This window comes from Solanum dulcamara, chromosome 8, assembly GCF_947179165.1.
Source record: "Solanum dulcamara chromosome 8, daSolDulc1.2, whole genome shotgun sequence".
In the NCBI taxonomy this organism is placed as follows: domain Eukaryota; kingdom Viridiplantae; phylum Streptophyta; class Magnoliopsida; order Solanales; family Solanaceae; genus Solanum; species Solanum dulcamara.
In genome coordinates this window covers 75523141-75545764 of record NC_077244.1, presented here as the reverse complement: position 1 = coordinate 75545764, position 22624 = coordinate 75523141, and the positions used below count along the sequence as shown (strand labels likewise).

Genomic DNA, 22624 nt, shown 5'->3' with positions numbered 1-22624 from the left:
GATTAAGAAACAAACAACAAAAAATAATAAAAGTGATAGTAAGAATTAAAAGGAAGTTCCTCAACAAGATGGGTGCGTTGCTATCTGGCATAGGTAACATTGAAATAAGATTGATTGATTGTAGTTGTAATAATAATGGAAAACACATGAATGTGACAGATCATTAGATATGGTAATGTAGGAAATTGGTGACTATCAATCTATTTGTGTTGCTCACTAGGTTTTTAGCATGGTATCACGGATACATAGTCAATTATAGACCTGGATGAAACTCCAAATTTAATTTGAAAGCCATATTTCTAACTCTATGTAAAAAAATAAAAATAAAATATTGATCGTAACGAAAATCTTCAAAATGGTGATGACAAACTCAAAAAAATAAAGATCCGTTTGTGCCTTAAGTGAGAGGCAGGGCAATCCACCGGTCTCAAATAAACTACATTCAATATATATGTACTCTTTTAACGAAAAATGAATAAGGTGAGTCGAAATATTAAATGATGAAGTGAACCAACAGGGAAGACGTACTAAAGATTCATAGAGAAAGTAAAAATGTATAAATGTGAGGAATTAAAGAAGAGAGAAGTTGATTTTAAAGCAATTAATGACCAACACTCACAGGCCATTGATTAGTCCCTTCTTAATTCCTCCTCTTATATTCCCTCCGTTCATTTTTATTTGTCACATTTTAACTTGGTATACTCACTAAAAAAATAATGATTGACATGACTAATTCACTATACTGCTCCTATTAATTGATATTTAATAATTGTCTTTTCTTGATACGTTAAAAGTGACAAGTAAAAGTAAAAATTTATTTTTAAAATAGTAGACAAGTAAAAGTGAACAGAAATGATAGTTGAATGTAACTTATATACACATACAAAATAATTGCAGCTAATCCTTCATAACAAGTGAGATTAATAACCTGAAAAATGAGGCAAGTTATCAGCTAAAGCTGGGGTAGTGCTAACACGAGATGTTTTGTGCACCAGACTTCTTTCCTGTTTTCACGTATTGTGTACTCTAATTTGATGTCATCATATTAAATTTTTGCGTTATGAGTGTACAAAATTTAATCTTTCTGGTTTCATGCTTTGTACTGTCTCTACTCTACTTGCAATGAGCTGTGTACAAATCTAATATCTGCCGCCTCTACTCCTCACGGGCCTATTTATAGTTCCCCTTTCTTTCACTTCTTATAAACCACACATCATAAAAACATCCCTTTTCCAAAGCCTATAATTTCTACATATACACACAAACTCCACACAAGAAAACTTTTTTAAAATGACAAATGCTGCTGCTTCCAATGCACATATTTTCCTTATACTATATGTTATTTGCCTTGTTTTGCTATCTTCTCAAATAGATGAAACTGTGGGAGTCCGTCAATTATCTGAAGAATACATGATAATGAAACCCGAGTTGATCAGTCGTCAAAATAAACGCCCTGTTTTTCATGGGAAGGAAATCAAGAATTGCTTACCAAAAGGATTCAGGCATGCATCTGGTCCAAGCAGATATGTGAACAATCATATATTTGGTGAACTTGGTCTTGGATGTTCTCAAGACAAGCATTTCAAGCAACCTTAATTAGCTATCCCAGTAATGTTGTTATGAGAATAACTGATGAAATAATTAATACGAATAAGCCGTACTATTCTTTATATCTAGTATATTAATTCATGTTTAGTTTCTGGTTCTTACGTTATTAATTTGACTATAGTGGAGTTTAATTTATACTTACTGTAAGTAAGCTCTTTTTACGTTACTAGATATTTTGCTACTTCTCAAGAAAGAAAAACGAAAAATTTCATCATGCACTATGTTTCTGTGTTTGTTATAGTAAGTTAACTTGCATAAACAAGTTTAAACAGAGTAAATTGTGAGTTTATTTTTCAAGGTCTCGTTTGTTAGAAATATGTTGACAGATTATTAGTTCTTATGAAGATTTCATTTGGAGTTCAAACATTATAAGAGTAATCTTACGTAATTTGGCTGAGACATGGTTGAGCTACTACCAGAACACATAATTTCTGTCATTTTCAACTAAGTATGATTTCTTAAAGTATCGTTTTCTATGCTAAACTTAAAACATGAAATTCTGCATGCATTTTGCTTGTCAAACAAAAAGGAAAAAAAAATCAAAAATTACACGTAACTTAGTTACATAATTTGTCTATTTTGTTCTCAAACATAAAGTTATTTCAGCCAAAACTTCCACAGCAATTGGACTAACCAAGGGAATATTGAATTAGATGCTCATTTTCAGAAACTGTAGCAATTTTAAGTGAATTAGCCCCTAATATACAAAGGCAGCTTAGAGCCTGGTAACAAGAAAGCTTCATCAGAAGGGGAAAGGAAGAGAAGAGGGAAAATAACCAAGGTCCACTATATTAGCAAAGCTATTGAGGTTTCTTTAAAATGTCACAGAACACCTCAAGATAACAACATTAAAGAGTGGGCAAAATAAACCGACAGTTGAGCAAGTAGCGTTACAGCTTCCAGAAACAAAGTAGAAGTTCAAAGACATTTTTGTAGAAGTAAATTGTTTAGGGAACTCTATTGCAACAACGGAAAAGAAAGATGTCGCACCAAAATAACAGGATAGTCCATAACTTTAACTATACAAGTCATCATCATCAGCTCCAGCATTAGAAGTTGTGAAGGGATCAGATGCAGCAGCCCCACCACTGGCCTCAGCAAACCGAAATTCAGTACCAAAACCTCGAGATTGCTGTAAGGTCTGAGCAAATGCCTGGTATTTACGAATATCGGCATCACTCACACTTCGTCGTGCATACTTCATGGACTCCTCAAAATGAGCAGGCTTAATCTCCGATATCTCATCATCAGCATCCTCATCCATAGAATCAGGATTATCTGCTCGTCTCTTTTCCTTTTCTATATCCTGTAACAAGAACGCCATTTGACAAGTATTACGACGTTAACTATGCCCATTAACTTAATTTTGAAGAAAGAGGGGGTAGCAACACTTGCAAACATCTAGACAAGAGACCAGCTAGCAAGTTAACATAGAGTTTAAAGCAAGAGATAAGCAGCAGAAAGCTGTTTTTCAAGAAACGGAGAGGGGATAAACACTAGACTTCATACATTTATTTTGGCAACAATCACACTGAAGACGACAAAAACCATTAATAAAGCACCGCAGAGCACCATAATTTCAAGCAACTAAAACATTGTCCAATATAGGGATCAGCAGTGGCAGATCCATCTTAGCAGCAGTATGTGCTGGCGCATACGCGTATACAAACACAGAGTGAATATATTTTGATATAACTTTATACCAAGTCCACCCTCACTGCAACAAGGTGGAGTGGTACTCTCCACCCACGAGTTTAAAATCTTAGAACCCAATATTAGTAGATGTACAACAGTAAACAACACAAATAAAAAGCTGTTAGAACAAAGACAGATGATGTGAACTCAGACTTAAAAGAACAAAAACAAATATAAAAAAGTAAGAGCAGATGAAGGACGTACTTTCTCAATGTTCTCCCTTATGGCATATTTACAGGCCCGTTGACAAATCTCAGTGATATCAGCTCCACTAAATCCCTGAGTATATCTGGCAAGAGCTCTCAAATCAATATCTTTTGATAGGGGAGATTTTCTAAGACATGCCTTGAAAATCTGATGGCGTGAGTCTTCGTCTGGCAGTGGGATATAAATTAACTGGTCGAGTCGACCAGGTCGAAGAAGTGCAGGGTCAATTATATCAGGCCTGTTTGTGGCACCAATAATAAAAACAGTTTTCTTCGCATTCATGCCATCCATTTCAGTCAGAAGTTGGTTCAGAACCCGATCAGCTGCTCCACCAGCATCTCCACTACTGCTACCCCTCTGCAATAAATTCAAGCACCATTCTTTGAAAGCAGTAATACAAGGGTAACTATTTATTTTTTGATGTTTTCCCTCCTTTTTACAGACAGCAGACTTATCTACTTATATCTACTTGATTGCCAGATTGGGATATATGTGCTGGACTGCTGTCTCAGTCCGCATAATTCGTCAAAGAGTTCCTGTGTTTGCTTACAACAAACAATTTGGTAAACTTGAAAGCTATCTTACCTGAGTGGCAATAGAGTCGAGCTCATCAAAGAAGAGGACACAGGGTGCAGATTGTCTAGCCTTGTCAAAAATTTCACGAACATTGGCCTCACTCTCTCCAAACCACATGGTGAGCAGCTCAGGTCCTTTGACACTAATGAAATTGGCTTGACACTCATTTGCAATTGCCTTGGCAAGAAGAGTTTTCCCACATCCTGGAGGACCATAGAAAAGAACACCTTTTGAAGGTGACATACCAAATTTCTCGAACTTCTCTGGATGTTCCACAGGGTATTGAACAGTCTACATAATATGAAACAAGAACAATGATGAAACCCTCCTAAGACAGAACTTACTGGCGTATATGAATACATCAAGACCAAATTATTGAATTCAATTACCTCTTGAAGTTCCCTTTTGACATTTTCAAGACCTCCAATGTCTTCCCATGAGACATTAGGCACTTCAACAACCTGCGTATAGTTTTCACAAAAGAACCCAATAAATTTGTGAATTAAAAAGCAAAACCTATCTATTCCATCCATAAACCCAAATTCAGACAAAATAACAGGAATCATAAGCAACAAGAACATTGCACATGATCAGGTAGCAAGCTACATTACATAACTGGGTCGTAATAGGCTACTTACCGTTTCACGCAATGCAGATGGATTGCTTGTTCCGAGAGCAGTTTGGAAGTGCTCATTTGTGACAGACATTGAATTCAATATTTCAGCATCAATGGAATCATCTTCCAGATCAATGACATCCATTTTCTCCCTAATGCACTGAAGTGCAGCTTCAGTGCAAAGAGCAGCAAGATCTGCACCGACATAACCATGTGTATCTTTTGATATTCTTTCCAAATCAACCTGCAGAATCAAATGCTCAGCATTATGCCACAGTGACAGGTTGATCCAGGAAAAAAGAAGAATTCAATAAGTTGGCTTACTTCTTCTGCAAGCTTCATATTCTTGGTATGAATACGAAGAACTTCAAGCCGTCCAATTTCATCAGGAACACCAATGTCAATTTCCCTATCAAACCTACCAAACCTTCTGAGAGCAGGATCAATGCTGTTAGGACGATTGGTAGCTCCCATAACTATGACATGAGCACGAGATTTCAGTCCATCCATCAGAGTCAGGAGCTGTGAAACAATCCTTCTCTCAACTTCACCATGTGTCTTCTCTCGCTTGGGAGCAATTGAATCAATTTCATCAATAAATATAATAGATGGAGCATTTTTCTCAGCCTCTTCGAATGCCTTCCTGAGATTGCTTTCACTCTCTCCAGCCAACTTGGACATGATTTCTGGTCCATTAATGCAAAAGAAAAATGCACCTGTTTCGTTGGCCACCGCTCTGGCTATTAGGGTCTTCCCAGAACCAGGGGGTCCATAGAGCAAAATCCCCTTTGGTGGTTTCACACCAATGGATTTGAAAAGTTGAGGATGCCTCAATGGTAATTCCACCAGTTCACGAATCTGAGCCATCTGTTTTCTGACACCACCAACGTCATCATAGCCAACTTCGTCCAGCCTCTCCTCATCCTCCCTTTTAACAGGCTCCCCCTCACAAAAGATTTCAGTATCTGGAGCAACAACACAATACTCCCCTGGGTCAGTCTCAATGACTTTGAATTCCACACTTCTCATCCCTCCTCTAACAAGGAAATTGTCCCCTTTCCTCAAAGGACGATATGCTTCCAAAAAGTAAGCTGCAAAAAGAAATATGTTCAAAATTGAGACCAACACAAACAGAGCTTACTAATAAGGTGGATACAAATTTACTAACATAGACGACCTTCACCCTCTAATTTTCACTGCCAATTGACAAAATCAAAGATAGAATGTACAAAATCAAGGAAAGACCATGAATTGAAGATAATTTAATAAATACTGGAGAATACACAAAAAACTGCAATAACAGAAGAACAAGGCAGAAATTATAGTTCTATGAGTATCACAGATTTAACATGACATCTATGGTCCATCAATAACGATTTCTCCAAGAACAACAACATACCCAGTGTGATCAAGTTGATTGGTGGAAAAAGCAAAGTATAGCTATTCAACTTGCCCAAAACAAGTTGAACTGCATTGCGCACAAATTGTCTAACTTAAAGTTTGCACTAATAGATGGTGTCTCCTTTTGACAGTACCACTGGAAGAACAACTACCTTCAAGAGCTATTAGGTTTTAAATATTGTTACCATGAAGCAAGGGTACCGAATTCTGTTGGTAGCATTATGGTGTCAGAAACTAATTAGGCACCCGGGCTTGTCTCCTTAATTCAGGGTGCTCAGAATTTAAATCTAAGCAGTGAACAAAAACTAAAACCTGACAGAAAGAATAAGATGTATTGTCTGTGATAGTGAAAATCAAATATCAAGGATATTGACAGTCTTTTTTCATTATCACTACTACCTTATTCCTTCACCCACCCTAATTATTTTTTAGATTTGATGACAAGTTCAATGAATTGGAAATTCCTATACCTCAACAATTACAGAGAATATAACCTTGAAAGTTGTCAAACTGCAAACCATGCTTGAGCTATTTAATTGGAAAGTAATTGCATGTGTCAATCAAGCTACACACTTACGTTTCAAGAATGCATCAAACAAATCCCCAGTGAGACCTTCTATTGTATCATCTATAGGAAGTATGTGGACACGCTTCCCATACTTAACATCTGGACATTGGTGCACAGACACAACATCTCCAAGACGGACCCTCAAATTTGAACGGACAACCTTGTTCATCCTAATTTTTGGCTCATCGCATGTTTCGTCGGCAAGAGCAATGACAACTGTATCCTTCCTTTTCTTTCCCTGGATAAAAATGCAGCACAAAACTATTTAGTCAATTGGATAGACAAGCAGACAAACATGCAGACGATTCAGAGAGGTAACCTCATTTTAATTAGTTGTTAAAATTGAGCCACATACACCATGAGAAAATTACCACATTGTTTCTAAAAGCAAAAAAATGCAAAAAGAAAAATGCAACAATCAGTGGGCAACTGGGGCTTGAAGTGAAAAGCGAGAGGTAAAGCACGTACATATTTAAAGTGAAGCACCCAATTTTATGAGGAATTAAAAGTACCACGGGCATGCATATACACACACACATATATACATATATGAATGCAGTACAGTTATAATCAAATTTCAAGTAAACTAACTAGTTTAAACATCCAACTTCATCAACAAACTAGTTTAAACATCCAACATACAATAGTTACCGATATAAATTTAAATCCTCAATGTTGAGACCCAAAGAACCAACAGTTTCTCATTGGAATCATATTGTGCATCTTTCATTGAGTACACACTTATTTAAAGTAAGTAAATAACTACACCATATTTCACCACTTCAAACTTGGTTTCATTTTCTTCAAAAGCGACAGTATTGTCAAACTGGTATATGTCTACTATAATTCTGAAACTCTTTCTTTTTATGAAGTGGGTAAATTCATAACTATGATTCAGAAAGTCTTTTCCCTTATTATGTAATATAGCCAGTTACCGGGTCACATATAGAACCCATTGGCATCTGCTCATCCAAGGATCAGCAGAGTATAATTTAATGACACGCATAAGCTAGGAACACAGATAATCCCCAGCAGTGACAAGTACAAGTTAGATTTGTCACACTTGAGGAGAGCTACAAAACTAATAAGAAATGTGAAATATGAAACAAAATTGAAGTCTGCTGTGAGAACAATCCGACACTCTTAACCTAATAAAAAATTCTGAATGTACATAAGTTCGAAAAAGATCAATGAAGACTCTAAAACATATAGGAAGAGGGCCATCTATGAACCACATCACAAAATCCACTTGCATAAGAAGCGGGAAGCAGTATGCAAATCAACAACCAATCAACTATACCTCAATCCGAAATCAGTTGGAGTCGGCTATGATTCATTGTATACATTTAGCAATATTCTATTCCATTTCATACCAATACCAAATGATTTATCTTTCAACATAAATGGAGGATTCTTTAAAACTAGAAATTTTCTGAGTCTCACATGTATCCTTACGCGTACGTATAAGCCTCTAATTTGACTAAAAAGACTTTTGTCAAACACCGGATCTTATGTGATACATGGAACCTTAGCTTCCATTGTATATTCTTCTTACTTAAATCCAGAATTCCACATCAATTTCAAGAGTGTGGGAAGCCACAAAAGCAGGCTATTTTTCTGGACTGGAACCACTTAAATCCAGAATTCCACATCAATTTCAAGAGTGTGGGAAGCCACAAAAGCAGGCTATTTTTCTGGACTGGAACCACATTAGTTACAAGTTCGTGAATAATTTGTCACTGGGGACTCTTTCCTGATGGATCATCTCAGTTATTGATCTCCCCTAGACGCAGAAAGCCAAGTTCCAAAAATATTACCTCTACAGCTTGTGACCATCTTGAAATAATAAGTTTCTTTTCAGTTTAAATTTAAACAAGTAGGTCACAAAATTGTCAGTCCCATGATCAAACAAGCAGAACAAACACTGCACTGTCACAACATTCTCAAAACATAGAAACACTAATATCATATCACTCAAATCTATTGAAAAGTGTAAAACAACTCAATACAGCAGATTCACCGACAAATAACAGAAAAAACTTAGAAGTTAACCTAAGCAACCAAAAAAATCAATTACGAGCAAAGTAGACTTCACTGTAAACCTTATACAATCAAATTATCCACCTGGAAACCCTAAAAACTCGAGATTTGTAGGCGAAAAACCCAAAAAGTAGGATAATTAAAAAACCTTGATGAGAATTGTATCTCCACGGAAGAGCTGTAGTTTCTCCATAGTTGCAGGATGTAGTGCGACAACGGAGTTATCGTCGTTGACTGCCTCGTCAACGACAAGCCGATTAGGAGACTTCTTCCTCTCCAAAATCGCCGTAGAGAAATCCTTCTTCGCACCTTTTCTGAAAACAATAAAAGGAAGAATCAGTAATCACAATACAAATCTCATCACTTTCTAGAAACGATTTTCAGAACTAAGTAGATTAACCGATCGAGAAGACATGAAAACGAGAAAGAGAACTTACGAGTCAGATGACTCGGCCTGGTTAGTCATCTTCGAAGATCTAGATTAGGATAACAGCCGATGGAGAGAAACTGGACTTTGCTGGAGAAGAGAACAATGAGTGCAAGAAAGGGATATGGAGGAAGTGAATTACCAATTTAATAGAAAATAATAAATACGAACTGCCCTTCTATCTGTATTTCCTGCTTTTGGACGATTTTTATAATGTTAGGTAAGGTGTATTCCGTATTTTGGTGGGTTTAAAAGGTATTCCGTATTTGGACAATATTTCGTTTTCCAAGTAAAAAAAAGAGAGTTAAAGATTTTGTACAATATATATATTTTTTTGTTTATGAATATAATATATACATATATAAAATATGAATATTTATACATAATAGTGTATAAAACATAACTATATTTTTAATTCTAATTTCATTACACTTCTTTGAGTTAAACATCTATCATATACAACATGTCCACCAATTAAGGTCCATGTACAGGAACGAAGCTGTTAAAGAACGAAGCTGGTAAAGATCGTGGGATTTCATCTGAATTTCATTTAATGAAAAATTATACTATTTATATATAATAATTTTTTTTTATCTATATATAATATAATAGATGTTAAACCCTATTTGACTTCTTCAAATATATTTCTTCATATTTTGAACCCGTTCTACTTAATCTCCCTAAATATGTCATTATGATGTTTTCTTCTACATTAAAGCATTCCTTAATCAAAATGGTTTTGATTCGTGCATATAAATTTACAAGTGCTCGATGGGTTAGTCTATGGGATTCAACCTTCGTTCTCGAAGTGGTTTACAGTACAATAACTATTTTTTTCAATAAATAAAAAGTGGAAGCTAACGAAGGTATATATTATTTGCCTATTCCTTACAGTTCCATATTTGCCCATCAGATACCCATGAAATCTTATGGATGTGAACACAAATTCCAGAATTTTTAAAAAGATGAAAATGGCAATTAACCAATAACACTTACTATAATATATATATTTTTTACACTACTGATATATAGTAGATAATTGAAATTCCTTGAAAAATAATCACCAAACAAACGAACACATGGAAAAGACATTGAGAGAAAAGGATAAAAAGAGAGGATGCTTGAGTTGGCATTTTTTGTCAAATATTCTACTCCCCTAATTATAACTTCCCGAATTGAAAAAATAAAAATAAAGTGTCAATATCCTTGTATTATATTATTTCCTTACTCTCATATTAATCGATCATTTTTTATTTTATATAAATATTTAAAAAATTATAAATAAAAAAATAATTTTACTAATTGATTCCTTAAAAAAATTCTTGAGAACTTTACAAACAAATATGAACACTTTCAAAAAAGATTACTTGCAAAGATAATATAAAAAAATTAATTAATATTTTTTTAATTTAATAAACTGAACAACTAATATATGATAATTATTTTTAGTATAATGATTAACTAATATGGGACAGAAGAATTACTAATATTACATTATTACTAACACTTAGTTCCCATTCAACAAATGCAACTAGTTGATGAATTTTAAATGATTTTTATGAGAATTAATTTTGTAAGTCACTTATAATATTTTTTGTGTGTTATTTATACAAAAAATCTTTATTTATACATATGAACAAAATAATTTAAAAATAATTATTTTCTTTCTATTTATTATAAAAGTGATTTAGAGAATTAATTTCTCGTCGTTTTTCTCTTTTGAGGAGGACCAAAAACAAAAAGAGTTTTTCGGCCGCTATCCCATCTAGCGGTAATATCAAATATTTCTTAGTCCTCTTTTACATGTTTATTTTAAATTTTGGGAAACGAACATTTATACTAAAAAAAGAAAGAAATATATTTCTTATTTTAAGATGACATAAATTTATTTTAAAATTCGCGTATAATATTGATAAGGTATCAATATATCGATAGAGTATCACATAGGATTAAGTTCAATTTTATATGATATCAATATACTAATGAAGTACCACAAAAAAATATATTATCTACTAATTTAAAGTTTAATAAATAATATCGTGACTTTAATAATTTTTTCTTAATTGTTTTATTTTGATTTCTTAAAAAAATAGTTTAATCATATATGATACTGATAAGGTATCAATATACCGATAGAATATCATAAAAAATTAAGCTCGGTATTACATGATACCGATATGATATCAATATACCGATGAAGTATCAATATACCGATGAAGTATCATAGATGATTAATTTAGAACAGTGGTGCTGACGTCATGCACGAAATAAGAAAGGAGAAAGTAGGGAAGAGGGTAAATAGTTTGGATCATAAATCCATTAAAGATAAATAATTTGAGTTTGATTCAATTTAGATAAATAGTTTCACAATAAAATTTATTTTACGTAATTTTCCTTTTAATTTTTGCATGTATTTTAATTATTTTTTTTTTGAGGTATTAAAACTCAAAACTGATAATCCAACTGAAAATCTATAAATAGTGCCCATGTACAAGTTCAATTGTCACTATCTCTCTTTTTTCTTGAAAGAATAAAAAAGGTTATAAAAGAAAAATTCTCAATTGGACCAAAATATATATTGTGTAGAAATAGCACCGCATTGTCTGTGTCCGGGTCAAAAAGGATCCATCAATCTCATAATTGAACTCACACTTCAGTATCACTCTTCCTTCTTACTTCCACTGTTTTCCATTTCCAGCCTTCATCATTCATCTTGATCATTCGGATCCAGGTTCGTGCTTTATGCTCTCCCTCTTCATTCTTTGTTCAACTACTACACTTGTTTTTCTTTTTTTTGGACTCACCATCTTGAAGTTCGAGCCTACTTGCAGCTTTTTGGCGTTTATAATACGAAGTTTTAAGCTTTTTTTTTTCAGGGGTTCAATGGTGCTTGTTAGCATTTAAAGTGCTTAAGCTTCTTCTTTTTTTTCTTGGTTTCCTACTGTATTTTTGCTTTTGGGGTTTATGGGTTTTATGAAGTTAAATGAGTTCAGTGTTCTGTTTGTCATTGGTGTTTGTTTGAGCTGAAAAGTTTTGTGCTTTATGTTTTCTTCAGTCCCCAAATGGAAAAAATTATGCATAATGTTTCTAAAGAGAAAAAAAAAGAAAAAAAGGGTTCTTTACTACGAATACTTTCATGTATGTAGGATTTATTTATAGCTCATCAGCTTTTCATAGACAGCTGCTTGTTTTTATTTTTCTTCAAGATCTTTTGATTTTTCAAAACTCAGCCTATGTGAGCTTTCTCAAGGCATAGGAAAGGAGGAGGGTTGCTGCAGGATCTGGCCAACCAAATAATAGGGTGACAGCCAGCCCAAGAATAGTTTAACTATGATGAACCTTCTGAATACTGCTCATGTAGAAGAATTAGGTATATAAGATTCCAACTAACTTGGGTTTGAGTTGTAGTTGATTGATTGATTAATATATTTTTGATCCTTTGCAACCATAATTGGTTCCGAAGGCTCAAAAAGGAGAATTTGTCCTTGTGCTTAATTCTTTTGGATTTCTTTTAAATGTATTGCCTTTTGTTGTTCTTTCCATAACGAGCTATATGTGGTGCTTATTAATTATTGCTATCTTTGAAAACGTTTTGCAAAACTGGTGAAGTTGGTCTAAGGAAGAATCAGTTATGATATATTGATTTCCTTGTGAACCTTCAGCTTAAAGTTCCATTCCGGAGTAGTTAGACAGAATTGGAGAATTCCAAAGAATGGAAGAAATACAATCCCAATCAGATCATTATAGGTCTCCATCTTCTTCAGCAAGTAGTCCAGCTAATAGGGTGCCATCAAGTAATTTCTTCTACTCAAGGAAACCTGGCGCACTTAGACAACCAATTTCATTTGAAGATTCACCTGTTTGGGATGAGACAGATATAGAGGTCAAAGTGGACGAAGGAGGTGATTCTATTAATGCTGCGACTATGCCACCCTCCCCTTCCCTGTCAAAGATCAATAGTGGTTCCTTGCCATCTCCTTCTTTACTAGAGAGGGAAGTTATTACAAGGAAGATTGCAGGAGTTTCTATTGCCTGGAAGGACTTGACTGTAACTATAAAGGGAAAAAGAAAATACTCTGATAAGGTGGTCAAGAGTTCGCATGGTTATGCATTACCTGGAACAATGACTGTCATCATGGGTCCTGCCAAGTCAGGGAAATCGACCCTCTTGAGAGCCCTTGCAGGTTTGTGGTATTTGATTCATAATCAGTTTATAAACATCCAGTTGTTTATATATGGTTCTGAGCTAGTTTTCTTTCTCTTCTTTAGGAAGGTTACCTGATTCAGCGAGAATGTATGGTGAGGTGTTTGTAAACGGGACAAAAAGGCACATGCCGTATGGTTCCTATGTATGTTGTAAGCAGTTGCTGTCATTTGTGGTCATGCTTGCATTCTTAATACGAAAAGATTGGTCTGGACTGTGGACTTTGATCTTGTTTTATTGTTTACAATACATTAGCTGTTGTTCAATCTGAACTGGTTTTTGGAATATAAAATCATAATCATTCTCCTAATAATGACCACTGTTTCAGTAAGTTGATTGCCCCTGCTTTCTCTCTTTAATTCATCAACCAATCCTTTGGCTCTCTTACACAAAGTGATCTGTGTGTTCCTTGGGCAAGAAGATGTCACATTTTGATGCAAAACAATCATGTAACTGCCTATGATGATGTGGTATAATTTCATGTAACTGATGTTTGGAAATCCCTTTTCCATTTTTTACCCCTTTTTAGTAGCGCAATGTGGCTAATCCCTGGTTGAGTTAGGAGTTGCAGGTATGAATTTAGGCCTGTGAATTCCCAAGCTTTAGATTAAAATCATTCTTTCCATCTCAACCAATGGTCCTTCTTGCCCAAGGGGCTCTGAAAACCATATTTTCTATAGGTTTGAGCACATCTACAATCATATACTCACATCATCCAATATAGACATTGAAAATAATAGATGTTTAAGGTGTAAATATTATAGTACATAAATTATGACTAGTTTATTTGGTTTGAATTTTTGTTAAGAAGTGTTGGTACTTTGGGGCTTTTTGGAAAAAAACTTCCATTGAATCAAGTACTCCCTCCCGTCCAAAATAATTGATGTTTTAGGCTTGGGCACATGTATTGAGGGATTCACTTACTCCTAAAACTTAAGGGGGATTCTGACTAAAGTACCCTTATTTATGTTTTTTTTAGGTTGACATAATTATCAAGGGAAAATTTGGAAAAACAAATTAAATAACCTCTTGGTTTTGTGAAACATCAATTATTTTGGACCAACTTTAAAATGCTAAAACATCAATTATTTTGGATGGGAGGAAGTAGGTTAGAAAGGAGGCAGTAGTTTTCCTTGTTTTGTCAGCTTGTGCCTTCTGACATGAAAAGTTTGCTCATTTACAGGGATATGTTGACAGGGAAACTACTCTTATTGGATCATTAACTGTGCGTGAATTCCTGTACTACTCAGCTTTGCTTCAGCTTCCTGGTTTCTTTTGTCAGAGAAGGAGTGTGGTGGACGACGCTATAGATGCTATGTCACTGGGAGATTATGCTAATAAACTTATAGGTGGCAACTGTTACATGAGAGGTCTTCAAAGTGGTGAGAGAAGGCGTGTCAGCATTGCCCGGGAACTTGTTATGAGCCCACATATTTTATTTATTGATGAACCCCTTTATCATCTTGACAGGTTCTCTTCTTACTTCTCGTTTTAATCACAACAATTTTTATTGAACTTCATTGAGTTTACATTGACATATTCAGTATCCGTAACTGCATTCGTGATCTTCTTAGTGACTAGACTACTTGAATTAGTAGCACACAATAGCTGTCAAATTGTGTACTATGCTCTGTAGCTGCTGTAATAGCTAACAGCCAAATATTTGGTATATTCTAGTTTTTCTGTCCAATAAAGCGTAAAAGAGACTAATGCTCCATGGAATCTGCCGAACAGTTCGGGCCAAATCCTGAAGAAAGCTATATTTGATGAGTTAATTAGTCATAAAGATTGATTTGCTTGTCTTGTATAGTATGTGCATGTGGTGGCAGAGAAAGACCACATCATTCATTGAACTATTGAAGTATGTCGGTAAAGGTCGTATATGTCACATCATGCTGGAAGTTTATATGATTTGACAGGTTAATTAGTAAATATTTCAGCATTTTGGGCAAAATGTGTTGATATAAAAAGGTGACAAGCTTTCTTTGGGAAAGACCTGCTAATTAAACTTATGATTGCTAGCTTAGTGCATGCAGTTCTCTTCTAGGAGTCAGTTACCAGAAGAGAATGTGAAAGGTGCTTTGGTTGCTTGGTACTAGTTAGAGTGGGTTAGACTTTAGAGTCTCACATTGGTGGGTAACGGATTGGTGGTCTCCTTATATAAACTTGGGTAATCCTCTCCTCGTGAGCTAGCTTTTGGGGTTGAGTTAGGCCCAAGCGTCATATCTTTACATGGTTCCTCTATCATACATGAAAGCATCAATTTAAGGGTTGAGGGAGAGCATGTGATTGATGGTGATTTTCTTATTTGATTGTCTGGAAATTGATATTTTTGTTGCATATTCAAAATCAATTGTAGATTTCCAAGTGAATGAATATCTTGGTACCCTAATCTTTAAAATTTTCCTTATTAATTCTCTGTGTTTTTGACTTGCTATTCTTTGTGGTTGAGAGATTTCTTCTTCCTGTCAAAAATAGTGAACTACTGTAATTTAGCTGATGTTTAGTTTTTTTTATGTTTAGTGTTTCTGCACTTCTGATGATGGTTACATTGAAGAAGCTTGCCACCTCTGGCTGCACTCTGATATTCACCATTTGCCAAAGCAGTACTGAAGTATTTGGCCTTTTTGATCGAATTTGCCTCCTCTCAAATGGAAAGACATTGTTCTTTGGTGAAACTTTGGCTTGCTTACAGGTAATTTTACCATGGTATGCTTTCTTACACTGTCCATCTTGGTTCAGGTGAAGGCTTTGGTTTTCCTAACAGTCATGTCTGCATCAAACAAAGGCACTGAATAATGATTGATATTTTTTATGCTGCAATAAGGGTTTGTTTGGTTTTTCCTTTAATAAGAGAGACCCAGAAGTGGGTGTGGTTTATCTGAAAAGAAAGAAGTGAATTGTTAGTCAGATGATACCCCATTTTAAGAGAAAATGAGCCCATGCAGTTGATTTGGCTGAAGTTCTTTATTTATTGTCATTTTGCGTTGAAGGAGCCTAGAATGGTCTAACAATGTGGAAGTACATATTTACTCAAGTTAGGATGGTACCTCTTGGGAACATGTCTTTTATTGGAGTGAAGTTTTGTAGGATAAGGTTGTTTCAGTAGGACATATTTGAAGTTCTAGCATCCGGTTTTCAAAGTCCAAGTTGTTGCTTGGAAGCTTATTTCCCAACAAAGGTCCCTATAGCTACTTTTACGGTTTCTTTACACACTGGAATAAATCAATAAAAGTTCACTTTGTTGGTTTCTGACAAAGGGAAATTGTCTAGAGAAATACTGGCGAGTGTTGACATTCTCCAAATGGACTAAATGTTTCAGAATCCATGGATAGTGGTTGGAAAAAAAGAAACGGAATTCCTCTGGAGAATCAGTTAGTGTTAACGGGGATTCGGACTGGACAAACTTACTTAAGAGGGCATGGAGGAAGATTAGTTCCCCAAGTGTGTGCACAATTATGAAATACATAGCACTTAAGATGTTTATTCTCTGGTGATTATGTTTTGATAATGTTACTAATTGTTAGAGACTAACATATTCTTTAATTGTGAAGCACTTCTCGAATGCTGGATTTCCTTGCCCAATTATGCAAAGTCCTTCTGATCACTTCTTGCGTGCTATAAACACAGAATTTGACAGGATTATTGCGATGTGCAAAAGCTGGCAGGTATATGCTTATAAGCATTCAAAGCTCTGTTTTTCCCCATAAAAACTCAATGATAATGGTTAAAGATAGGGATTGATTTGTTGAAAAATTGCTAGGATGTTGGAACAATTCTAACTCAGTTCATTGTGCTACCTCGTTTCTCCGTTCATTCTATTGTTTTATTGTGCCGGGGAAAGCACTTTGACAAAGGAACAAAAAAACATTCTTTTGTTATAAGATTCAAAATGAAAGTTCAAAGATTCTCGCCTGTTCTCTGGCCACCCTATCCCCTCCCCCTTCCCAACAGAAAAAGGAAAGATGTTCCTTAAAGTTTGTGCTTTTGTCATCTCAACAGGATAACCATGGAGACTTATCATCAGTGAGCATGGATACTGCCATTGCTATACGTACCATTGAAACAACTTATAGATCATCAGCAGATGCTGCTGCTATTGAATCAATGATAGTGAAGCTTACTGAGAAGGTACATTTATCATAGAAAAAGAGAAGTTATGTTTGTAATAATGAAACTTACCGGGAAGTTATGTCTTTTCACTGTTGTCACTATTGACATCATGGATAATACTATCAACTTTGCTCGATGTTTTTCCAAGAACTTTTAAAGTGTCAAGCAGATCTAAGTGATGCATACTTTAGTGTGACCACTAGGTAGTAGGAAGTATTCCAATTTTGATATGAACCAACTACATACATAACTCATAAGCTATTAAGCCTGCGTGCTCTGGGCAGTAATATAATTCAAGCATTCTCTTGAAGGATGCTCTTATTGGCTTTGGTTTGTTTTGAAAAACTAGATTGTCCTCAATTATCATTAATCTTCTTGTGTGAATTGAAGTTTTTGGTTTCGTTAGGCCTAGAATGGAGCAGAAGTCTTTTCACTGTGCATTTCAATATTTTCAAATGCTATTAATTTCAGTTCCTTGGTCATTGTATGATGTATACAAAAGCAATTTATAATCCTTGCTATTGTGTTAGTACCCCATAAAGAGTTATGGCCAATGTCCAAGTTAGAGTTTCCTCCAATCTCTGTTCCTTGCAATGCCAAAGTTCTTTAACAGAAGAGGCAATTTGACAGCCTTATGAAGTATTTTGAAACCCGATGCGTTACTCCCTCTACTCCAAAAAGAATAATGGAATTTGGAATAAGACGGTCATATGATTTAGTTTACGTCTGTTTCATACATTGATTTATCATCTTTAAAAATAATAATTTGTCTATTGAGAAACTACATAAAAAGTCTTTATTAAAAAAAAAAAAACATAAAAAAGTACTGACAGTCACAATCTTTTATGATTGGAACTAGCTCAAGAAATATTTGATAAAATCATTGTCAAGTAGAAATATTTGATAAAATCATTGATAAAAGTTTTAGTGGTCAAATGACTATACTTACTGCCTGAGCTTCAATATAGTCTCTGATCTCTTGCATTCCCCCCTTACAGGAAGGTCCATCTCTCAAAAGAAAGGGAATGGCAGGAAATGCAACACGAGTTGCAGTTTTGACTTGGAGATCTTTATTGATTATGTCAAGGGAGTGGAAATATTATTGGCTAAGATTGATTCTTTATGTGTTTCTTTCCTTTTGTATTGGCACTGTGTTTTCTGGATTGGGGCATTCCTTGTTTTCTGTCATGGTAAGCGAAGAACTAAAGAATCAAATCTGTCTCTTTCCTTTTGCGTATGTCTAATACAGTAGTCCATCAATATGATGTTTGTGCACCAGACAGGTTTTTTCTTGTTACACAGTCCATGAAATAATCATAGAGTGAGTTGATATTGCTGTTTGATTATTTTTCTTCCTCATGGTAAATATTTGCCATTACTGGCTCTTGTTTTCAGTATGCAAACTATGATATTTTTCTTTCCATGCAGAGAAGAGTAGCAGCAATATTTGTATTCATTTCATTCACCTCTCTGCTAGGCATCGCCAGTATACCTTCACAGTTGAAAGAGATCAAGGTGATGCCAGTAACTTATGTGTGTTTCCTCTGGATAATGCACAAGCATGCTTCTATGAAACTAATATACATGAACACCATGTTCGAATGAATCCAGTACATATGTGTATTTAAGAATCAAGGTTTGTTTTGTAGGCTGAGAATGGACTATACACCTTATGGCCACTTGGTATGCGCAAGGCATTCTCTTCATAGAAATGTGATCCTCATTCTAGTCTATTCTTCAATCTCATGAATTAAACATAGGATTTCAACATAAAGACACCTTACTAGAGTTTCCCCTTAACCCAATGTGTTATAATCTCCGTATTACACTCTTTGCTGTAGTCTTTCTGTTTCCCAAAGGATTATTGTATCATCATTCAAACTTCTTGTTCAGATTAGTGGGGTGAAATGTAGACAAATAGGGAGTTGAAGTGACTAAAATTCTCAGAACTAGGGTTCTCCAATAGCTGAAATATCTGGACTTATCGCTAGAAATATGACGTTTTTGGCTTGGTTTATTAAATCACATTCCTGTTTCAATCTCATCAGTCCTGACAGGTAGGCCTTTGAACTTGATTTCTCTAAGAAGCTGGGAACCTTTAGTATGATGTTTGATGAGGTGCAATATTGATATCAGCTTTAATTTTTAAGATAAAACATGCATAATTAGCATTGCACTAAGATGCATAGCAAAGGTGGCAAATTTGATACCCCAATGACATCTAGGTCGTGTATTTTGTCCCCCCTCAAAATAGAGTACTTAGATAGTGAATGTCCCCTTCAAATCAAGAAACATTTCAATTTATCATTGTTATTTGCTTTGAGAAAGTTTGTTTTTGTTATTCGCCCTGATAATGTGTTATTATTAGTATCCTCATCCAGTTCAAAAATCAACCTAATCAACATCATGATGACTTGCAGATATACACCTATGAAGAATCAAACCAGCATTTTGGGGCATTTGTTTTCCTACTTGGGCAGCTTTTTGCCAGCATCCCTTTCTTGTTTCTCATCTCCATTTCGTCAAGTCTGGTCTTCTATTTTCTTATTGGGCTGCAAGATGAGTTCAGCTTGCTGATGTACTTCGTGCTGAATTTCTTTGCGTGTCTATTGGTAAATGAGGGCCTGCTACTGCTTGTTGCTTCCATTTGTCAAAATATCTTCTGGAGCATCTTAAGCTTTTTGTCCATACATGTAAGTTCTGCCTTCTATCTTAATTTGCAAGATATGATTTACTATAGGATGAGTTGACAGTACATTCTTTGCCTTTCACTTTGGTGTGATATTGTCATATTCCATTATTTGGAAAATATACAGTTATTGTAGCTGTATGTGTTCCTAGTTTGTCGTAAGGGGAATTGAGGAAGTTGAGTATCTGAAATGTTTGCAATTCTAAGTTTTATAGGATTCATTTAGTTTTAATTTAATTATCATTTCATGTTTAGTTGAGTCCTAACTTTGTCATTCGACGACTATCCTGTCTCGTGTTTCAGGTGATAATGATGCTTTCCGCTGGCTTTTTTAGAATCAGAAGTGCTTTACCTAGACCAGCATGGATGTACCCCATTTCTTATATTGCTTTTCATACTTACTCTATCCAGGCAAGTTTGAGACTTGGCTTGAAGTCATAATCAAGTACATACATGTTCTTGATCACTGATTATCTCTGAATTATACTTAATAAACTTCTCTGTTTGCCAGGGACTGTTGGAGAACGAATACTCCAGAGCTACTTTTGCAGTCGGGCAAGTGAGAACCATATCTGGTTATGAGGCTCTGGAAAATGTATTTGATATCTCTGATGACAGCAACTCTAAGTGGAAAAATTTACTGGTGCTGTTTGTTATGGCTGTTGCATACAAAGTTCTTGTTTTTATTCTGCTGAAGTGTTGTATCAGGAAAAACCACTCTGTCCATAAACTTTTCCACTGTAACCAAAATAGAAAGAATTACAAATAGATGCTATACTATAGCAACTTCAGTACCAGTTTCTTGGAGTTTATTGCTTATAAAATTGGAAATTTAGAGCATGGAAGTTCTTTTTTCAGACACCTTGTATGATTACCGTGTCATTTATCTTTATAGTTGTTGCATAGCGGAAAGTGGGATGTCAAATGGACGGATTGGGTTGAAATTGAAAATATTAAAATTGGTTGAAATAAAAATTGGGTTGGGCCCAAATTTACTTTGGGTTCAAATTGGTTGGGCTAAAATTCGAGTTGGGTTATGGCCCGTCCAATTTGACTCATTTAATCTCAATAATTTTAATATATTATTATTTACCTTTTATAACCATATTTTGAATTTTAACTCAAGAAATTAAAAATAAAAATTTACAAATGAATAGATTAATTCTAAAAGATATAAAATAGATAGTAATTAATACCTTTAGTATGAAAACATATATTACACTAATGCAAATAAAGAGCCTTAAAACATGTTGAGATGGAGATTAAGTTGGGCTCAATTGAAGATTCTTTTAAAATGGGTTTAGGTTTGAATGAGTTGAGATTGAACCCAATACAAATTATCTTGAGCCCAAAACCATAAAAGTTTGGACGGGTTACCTATATTTGAGCTCATTTTGAGACTCCTAGCGGAAAGTAATTTAAAAAAAGGTTTTTCTAAAGTATGGTTTTTCCTTGACTTCTCTAATTCTCTGAAGGAAAATTATTTCTTACTCTTTCTAGTTCATTTTAGTTGTCATTCTTACTAAAAATAATTATCATTTAAAAAAATTATGATATAATTAATTGTTAGTTATCACCTTTAATCTTAATATTAATAAATGTGTAGAGATTAATATGGTGAAAAGGAGAGTAGTATTAAATTGAGATTACAAAGCAAATAAGAATAATTTGCATCTTTTAAGAAAACATTAACTAAATGAATAATTTGATCAACTTATTCATTTAGTTAATGTTTTCTTAAAAGATGTACAATGTGAAAAACAGAAGGAGTAAATTGGACTGGAGTGACCACATGGGAAAAAGGAATAATAGTACTTCTTTTGTTTTAAAATAAATGTTATTTTAGCAAAAAAATTTTTTTTTACAAAATAAGTGTTATTTTAAAATTCAAAGACAAAAGTTAATATGGGTTCAATTGTTATTCACCCGCCCTAACAAAAAGGGCATAAACCTTTAGTTAACTACAATAAATATTTCATCATTCAAAATGTTTTCTTGGTCTTTTCTTGATAATGCTATAACAAGACATGGTGCGATTAGAATAATTCTTACAAGACAAACAAATCAAAATAAATGAAATAGCTTTTAAATATAATTATTAAGTATTGAAAACACTTTCGAACTTAGAGCATATTAGTAGTTTCGTTTCTGAATTATTAATAGTTTTAAAAATATTTTTTTACTTGACTAACTGAACTTAAATAACCTCCGATCTATCATATGACATAGGAAATAGTCTTAAACTCTTGTAGGAGCATAGAGATCTTAATAACAAGCCGAAAGAAGTGTTGAAAACACTCCTAAATTTGACGAGAATTTATGGATATATTTCATTCACGTTACAAGATCGAGGGTGTATTTAAGTTCATAGTTAAATTAAGTAGAGAAGTATTTTTAAGATTGTCAATAATTCAAAAATGAAACTAATAATCCGTTCCAAATTTAGAAATATATTCAATATTTTTTTCTAATTATTTTGA

The 22624-nt window shown here is 34.4% G+C and overlaps 2 protein-coding genes across 2 annotated transcripts; one reads left to right on the top strand and one right to left on the bottom strand.

The window, feature by feature from the left end:
• Positions 1 to 2381: 2381 nt before the first annotated feature.
• LOC129898653 (cell division cycle protein 48 homolog) lies at positions 2382 to 9305 on the bottom strand. Its single transcript, XM_055973278.1, has 9 exons — positions 9149 to 9305; positions 8860 to 9025; positions 6681 to 6909; positions 5027 to 5793; positions 4725 to 4946; positions 4476 to 4547; positions 4096 to 4377; positions 3508 to 3867; positions 2382 to 2914 (listed from the first exon to the last, which is right to left on the bottom strand). Exons 1-9 carry the CDS (start codon positions 9175 to 9177, stop codon positions 2624 to 2626), a joined length of 2418 nt encoding a protein of 805 aa, XP_055829253.1. The 5' UTR covers positions 9178 to 9305; the 3' UTR covers positions 2382 to 2623.
• Positions 9306 to 11717: 2412 nt separating this feature from the next.
• Positions 11718 to 20984, top strand: LOC129899715 (ABC transporter G family member 3-like). The gene is made up of 12 exons (XM_055974745.1): positions 11718 to 11869; positions 12801 to 13322; positions 13408 to 13487; positions 14526 to 14812; positions 15866 to 16037; positions 16897 to 17010; positions 17345 to 17473; positions 18454 to 18645; positions 18884 to 18970; positions 19876 to 20148; positions 20448 to 20555; positions 20656 to 20984. Exons 2-12 carry the CDS (start codon positions 12851 to 12853, stop codon positions 20911 to 20913), a joined length of 2172 nt encoding a protein of 723 aa, XP_055830720.1. The 5' UTR covers positions 11718 to 11869; positions 12801 to 12850; the 3' UTR covers positions 20914 to 20984.
• Positions 20985 to 22624: the final 1640 nt, after the last annotated feature.